Raw genomic sequence first — 7,470 nt, 5'->3', positions numbered from 1 at the left:
AAATCAAATGTAATCAGCATATGCAGTAACTAATTTAAAACCAGTTTGTAAAGGATGTAGAGAGACATGACAGAGGATTTATTCAAGAATGTACATTTATTTAGACTTCCACACACAACAGCCACAACAGCACAAAAACCATTTGTTATGCAATTACATTTAAATTAATATTTATTATAATAAAAATATATTTTACCATGTTTAACTGTAATATATATTTCTGGTTTAAACTTATGCACTGTTAGGAGAACCAAAAAGGACACCCAACTGCCAGCTGCAAATTTTTAGGTATATAAGAGCAATACCCACCTATTGAATGGTCTCCCTTCTTTCCTAGATTTTTTGTCAATTTTTCGACTAAATTATTCTACTTCACTGACATAGAGAACAAGCACTGATGGGTTAATGTAAATATCAGTAACAAAAAGTTTCTCTGAGCATTGTGTCAAAATAAATCATATTCTGACCTGTAATTATATTTTTTGCTAGAAAGGTAGACCTGCTCAGCATCATCTGAAGACAAACCCCTCAAGACCCCCAGAGCATGTATGATGGCCTATGAAAAAATGATTCATTTAAATGAACTAATATACCACCACTGAACAGCAAATATCATTATACATGGGTCGATAAATGAGTAACACCCAGCATGCAATTTATATACAGTAGATTTTGTAAGTGCCTTATTTGGTCTGGCATACCTCTGGAAAGAGAACATCACAGATAAGCTGCACTTCATCTGTAAACCTCAGTTTTGTTGGTGTCCTGTGCAGTACATCTTTAAGATAAGCAAAGGGATATCTTGCTCTTCCTCACTGTCTATGTAGACAGGCACCTGGAAAGATGCTTGCTTACGCAACCACTTAGAGGGCTTCCCGTTGAGTACACCCTATGGGCAAACAATGGTATAAAAACAATTATTTAGAGAAACGTATTACACTAAAGACAAAGATGGATAAATGTGAAGATCGGTGAAGTACCGTCAAATGCTCCTCAGACCCCTTTAACTTTACAATAAAGTCGACAATTCTTTTTTCCTCTGTTGTGGAACAGCCTGAATGTGAAGTGGGATTTCCTCAGAGATAGCACACTTTTTTGGCACCCTGTACACTGGCTGAAGTTTTCCTTGGAGCAAGTTTCTGGCCTCATCGGTCCAGAAGGCAAACCGCTGATTAAAAATAACAAGATTAATCTAAAATACTGCATAGCTTTTCCCTACACTACACTACCTTACAGCTGCATATAGCATGAAACAACTATTGCAAATATTTCCTATTTATCTTAAGATGACGATGACAGTCATTATACTTTATTATACATTATCCAGCAAACACATATGATAACATCCAATATATATATATATATAAAATGGAAAACAGCACATGAAATTTTTCAAAAGTGTTACAGAGGTGCCATACCCTTCTATTTTGAAGTCTTATAATTCATGATGTGTCCATTTTCTTCAAGATAAAGAGTATACAAACAAACATTTAAAGTGAGAATTTTTTTCTAACATTTTCTCTAAATCAGGGGTGTCCAAACTTAGTCCTGGAGGGCCAGTGTCATGCAAATTTTAGTTCCAACCACAATCAAACACGCCTGGGCTAGCTAATCAAGCTCTTGCTAGGCTTTCTAGAAACATCTTTACAGGTGTGTTGAGGCAAGTTGGAGCTAAAATCTGCAGGACACCGGACCTCCAGGACCGTTTGGACATCGCTGCTTTAAACAAACTTACCTCCTGGAATTCAATTGCCACACCGGTCACAGAGCAAAGGGTATACTGCAATAGAAAAGATGGAAAAGCTTTTATTCACAGTGTTGACAAAGGCTTGTTTATACTTAGTAAAAAACCTTAGACCTCACCATAAGCATAAAAACCCCACATTCATTACCACAGCTCTGGCGTGGCAAGCCCTAAAAGTAACAAAAAAAGATACAGATGAAAGCCACTGTCTATCTCTTGTAGTTATATTTGTTTGAAATAGCCATTTGTTTAGTCACAGCAACATCATGCCCAGTCTTCTCAGTCCAGTTTCCAGGATCAATTTGTTGTGCAAGATTTCTACAAAAAAAGAAAAGAAAAGGATAAGAACGCAGGCTGAGAATATCAGTACAGTCTATAGGAACGTAGGCAAAATATACCAGTACAGCCTATAAGAACACAGGCAAAATACACCAGTACAGCCTATAGGAACGTAGTCAAAATATATCAGTACAGCCTATAGGAATGCAGTCAAAATATATCAGTACAGCCTGTGTACTGTATCATACAGCATGTGTACTGTATCATACAGCATCTCTTCAATTCAGGCAGGGATCTCCCTTGTTGGATCGTTATATGCATCTTGAAAAAGAGAGAGCCTAATAGTTAGTGTATTTGGTAATTAAATAGCTGCATACTATGAATAATTTCTTAAGAATTAACAAATAGTTAGTTCATCACTTGCTAAGCAATAAATCTACAATAACAGACATTAGTAAGTAGTTTAAATACAGCTGCAGATGCTGTATTCTTTATTTATAATGCAATTCTTTTTTCAATAATGAAGTATTGCATTATTTACATACCAGTTATTTAAGAGTAATTGGTGCTTTAGTGATTAATGAACATGTATACATCTTATTTTTCAGGCATAGAGTAATAGTTACTCTGTAAATTAATAAATCTGGTATTAGCTCAACTTTTTAGTTTTGTGACCTAATCTAAAGTGTGGAATATTTATGATTTGTAGATCTCTTATAAATGACAAGGCTCAGTATCAAATGAAAAAAAATCTTTGCTATTTTTAAGTAAGAATAACATTACATTTAAAAAATTTAATTTGATAAAACATCAAAATATCACTATTTCGCAATATGATAAAACATTTTTAATGTTATGCTGTGGTTTAAACTGTACAGTCATTTTATCTTTAGATTTGTTTTTTATTTGATTTTGTAAAGTTTTATTTTTTATTGTTTTGTTTTAATCACTGTCATTCATTTGCTTAAATAATACTTAATTTTGTAATGAAACAAAAATAATGAAATGAAACATAAATAATTAACAAATACAAAAAAACAAGCAAGCACATCATAGAGGTGCTATGAATTCAAGAATACAGCTAGCATTTGTAACTGTATTTATAAACTGCTTAACTATGTCTATTAATGTAGATTTAATGCTAAACAAATAATAAAGTAATAAGTTAACCAGTTAATGCTTAATAATTTATAGTATGCAGTTTTTATAAAGTGTTACCCAACAGTTTGAGATAACCTCAGCGAAAATATTCCTATAGTTTGTTTTCAATTATATTGGCCATCACTTCATATTGGCCAGGTAGATAGACATTAACATGCCTACACAATAAACATAGATATTAATGTGTAGACATAATACATGATAATAAGACTCTATATGGTCAAGGCCTGATTTATACTTGGCTAATGTGATAAAACAATGAGTAGAAGACGTTTTCACACTTTTACAGAAAAATATAGGTAAATCTGAAACATCTCACACATCAACGTACTTTTTAAAATGATTAGCCGTTAAGTCAACACGCCATTAAATCAACAGTTTCATTAAACCATGGCCACGAATTGAGAACGTTGTAATATTTAATACAATTAGAAAATGTATTCCCAATTCGTGGGAATAATTGATTAATAGTTAGCAGCTCTCATTTTACCTGTGTAAACTTCTCCACACTTATTATTATTAGATTTTCTTCTGGAAAAAAATCGTCGCATATCGTAACATAACTTTCCACAATTTTTGTCCGAGACCCTTGAAACTGGGGTAAATCGTGCGGGCTAATCGGGCATTTTTGCATAAACTTTGCACAGTATAAAACAATAACAGTACTAAATAAACACCTTCTTTTACAGTTTAAAATAAAACCTAAAAGAAAATCGGTACTCACATTATTCTTGCCATCCATGTCGTCCATCTTATTAGAGCGTCTATGATCTAATCCGGCAGGTGGCGATGTCACAAAAAACTAGGGTCCTAAAGATGCGTTCCTAAACGTACGGTCCTGAAAGTGCAGCCACTCCAGTTGTGCAGGATCACCCTTCTCTGTCCCTCAAGTGGTTCAAAAGAGATAAATATCTAAAGAAAAATGTGACCTTTGATTTCCATAATTGGAAAAACAACACTATGGATGGATGTCAATGATTACAGGGGTTTCCAATATATCTTCTTTTGTGTTTAACAGAAGAAAGAAACTCAAGGCTTGAAACAAGTAAAGGCTGAGTAAATTCTGGCAGATTTTTCTTGAACTAACTTAAAAGTTCTTAAACACACTAAATAAATGAATAACTTACTAATAAATATTTAAAAGGGGTGGCACGGTGGCTTAGTGGTTAGCACTGTTGTCTCAAAGAAAGAAGGCTGCTGGTTTGTGCTGTCGCAAAGAAGGTCGCTGGTTCAAGCCAGTTGGCGTTTCTGTGTGGAGTTTGCCTGTTCTCCTCGTGTTGGTGTGCTCTTGTTTCCCCCACAGTTCAAAGACATGTGGTTTAGGTGAATTGAATAAACTAAATTGGTCATTGTGTGTGCGTGCGCGTGCGTGTGTGTGTGCGTGTGTGTGTATGTGTGAATCAGTGAGTGTATGGGTGTTTCCCAGTGCTGGTTTGTGGCTGAAAGGGCATCCGCTGCATAAAACATATGCTGGATAAGTTGGTGGTTCATTACGCTGCGGCAACCCCTGATGAATAAAGGGACTAAGCTGAAGGAAAATGAATGAAGGAATATTTAAAATCCTGTTCATTAACTGCAAAACAAGTACCTACTCTTCATTTTCTTCTGTTCCTATATCCATACAAAAAAAAACTCTTTTTGTTTGCATTCTCTAGTGTAACTGTGTAAGAAAAAACTTAAAGACAAACAACAATTCAACATACAGCATAGCCTCTATTACCTTACAATAATTCTGGATGTCTCTGATCAAATCTACTGGAACTGCGCGTAAGTAATTACAGCATAAAGTATATTATAGTATATGATTTAAAGTTTAAACTCTGACTCACAATCATATTAGTAACTTTTGTTGATGACACGATAATCTATTGTGATTTATAATGATGAAATACTACATTTTGATAATATCCAGTGGCATTCTGAAATTCTGGATATGTTTGTTCACATAATGCTGTGATTTTCAAATACTTTTTTTGTCCTAAAATATACATTATTACCTGTATCATTACCTGGACTACACTACCTGACAAAAAATCTTGTCGTCTAGCTAAATTTTAGAAGTAACAAATAATAACTTGACTTCTGGTTGATCATTTGTTATCAGAAGTTGCTTATATGAAAGGCAAAGGCCTCTAGATTACGCTTATTTTACTAAAATAAAATATGATTACGCATTGATTTTTAACTATTTAATTAAGACAGCAAGGTCACCTGTTGCTTAACAGAAATAATGTACAGTATAGAATATAGTCATGGTGCACTGGAAAAATAATTAATATTGTGTTTGACTCCCGTGATCTTGGAGGTCTGCATCCATTCATCCCTGCGGTGACTCAAATAAATTATTAATAAAGTCATCTGGAAGAACAGAGAAAGTGTTCTTGCAGGACTCCCAGAAATCATCGAGATTCTTTGGATTCATCTTCAATGTATCCTCCTTCATCTTACCCTAGACATGCTCAATAATGTCTGGTGACTGGGCTGGCCAATCCTGGAGCACCTTGACCTTCTTTGCTTTCAGGAACTTTGATGTGGAGGCTGAAGTATGAGAAGGAACGCTATCCTGATGAAGATTTTGCCCTCCCCTGTGGTTTGTAATATAATGGACAGCACAAATGTCCTGATACCTCAGGCTGTTGATGTTGCCATCCACTCTGCAGATCTTTTGCACGCCCCAATACTGAATGTAACCCCAAACCATGAAATTTCCTTCACCAAACTTGACTGATTTCTGAGAATCTTGGGTCCATACAGGTTCCAACAGGTCTTTTAATTATTAAGTATTTGTAATGTTTGAGATGGAGTTCAACAGACAATTCATCTGAAAAATCTACCTTCTGCCACTTTTCCAAGTGATCAACAAGAAGTCACGTTATTATTTGTTGGTCTTACAACTGGGATCAACAACAAGACTTTTGTCAGGTAGTGTATGTATCATCCCTGAACATTTTAGCAATACGGCTATCATTTTGACACTAGCAACTGATACCCAGACTACTTTTAGTAAGTAAAATAATGTTTTCTTTCTGAAAGCTGCTTTAAAAGGATATGCATTATAAAAATCACTATATAAATAAACTTGCACTTTAATTTTAAGCTAATTTAAAGCATTTAATATTTTTTAAAAACACACTACAAAGCTTGTTTTTTGTGCCCTTACTTGTGTCTGTTATTTAGAATAATAATATATACCAATTTAGCTGCACAAAGTGAATAGAAGTGGGTAAAACTCAGTGTAAATAACAAAATCCATTGGCACCAATGATGTAGTGGTTAGTGTGCTGACACATGGCACTCTGGTGTTCACGGCGACCTGAGTTTGATTCCAGCCCTGAGGTCCTATGCTGATTCTTCCCCTCTCTCAGCTCTCCACACTTTCCTGTCCATACTCTCTACTGTCCTATCAATTAAAGGTGAAAAAACACCAAAAATAATTATAAAAGATGAAACCCCAGCTTTATTTAGCTGTTTCTCTATCAGAGACAAATGCAACCAAAGGGATCCTGGTCAGAACTAAAACTTTATATGGGCATTACTGTAAACAAGCTGGAATAATGTCATTTGTGAATACAAAAACAAATAAAGTGATTTTTTTTCCCAAAAGATTGAGAGTAAACAGAATTTCTTCTGCATTAACTAAAACAAACACTGCATTTCTAGAATGGGCTTCTGTATCTGCCCAAGAAGAGGATGCTGTTTGTGGGGTTGTGCCTGATGAAGAACATGAAGGGGTGATCTGCAATGAAATAATACTGAGGTTCTGGTAGGGGGACAAGACTAGTTGTAATATACACGCATGTAGCTGCTGCTGCTTCAGTTCCATCCTCATTGACATCAACAAATGCCTTGTGAATCACTGCTGAAAGGAAGAGACCCCCATTACTGCTCATGCCTGTCAGATCAGCTTTGGTTTCCTGGAACACAGAGCTCATGCCCATCTTTTCCAATGTTTCTGATAGACAGCTCTCAATCTCCAACTTGAACTTTGGCAGACGGACAATGACCGAACCCTGTGTGTCCATTTTGTCTCTGTTGGTCCAGTCAAGCAGCTTTTCAAGAGTCAACTCTTTCTCCAGCTGTCAGATACACACACACACATAAGCAAAATTAATAAATTAAATAAAAGACATACATACACAAGGAATTCTGCTCACAACATTTTGCTGACCTTGAGAAGAGGATCAGATCCATCCTTAGTTTCGTCTGGAAGAAGGATCAACATGCTGAGCTCCTGCTGTGTATATTGTAACTCAAGCACCTGCAGTTTATTCTCTGGGAGGCATCTG

The 7,470-nt window shown here is 35.4% G+C and overlaps 1 protein-coding gene across 1 annotated transcript in view; it reads right to left on the bottom strand.

The window, feature by feature from the left end:
* Positions 1–6,618: 6,618 nt before the first annotated feature.
* The window catches only part of LOC130248093 (leukocyte elastase inhibitor), a 3,870-nt gene continuing 3,018 nt past the window's right edge, over positions 6,619–7,470 (bottom strand). Inside the window, 2 exon segments of the mRNA XM_056481629.1 lie at positions 6,619–7,260; positions 7,353–7,470. The exon segment at positions 7,353–7,470 is cut by the window's right edge and continues 50 nt beyond it. Of these exon segments, the coding sequence (XP_056337604.1) occupies positions 6,841–7,260; positions 7,353–7,470 (538 nt within the window). The 3' untranslated portion in view covers positions 6,619–6,840.

This window comes from Danio aesculapii, chromosome 20 (assembly GCF_903798145.1).
Source record: "Danio aesculapii chromosome 20, fDanAes4.1, whole genome shotgun sequence".
Classification (NCBI taxonomy): Eukaryota; Metazoa; Chordata; class Actinopteri; order Cypriniformes; family Danionidae; genus Danio; species Danio aesculapii.
Note: the sequence above shows the minus strand (reverse complement) of the source record. Positions and strands in the feature narration are given on the sequence as shown.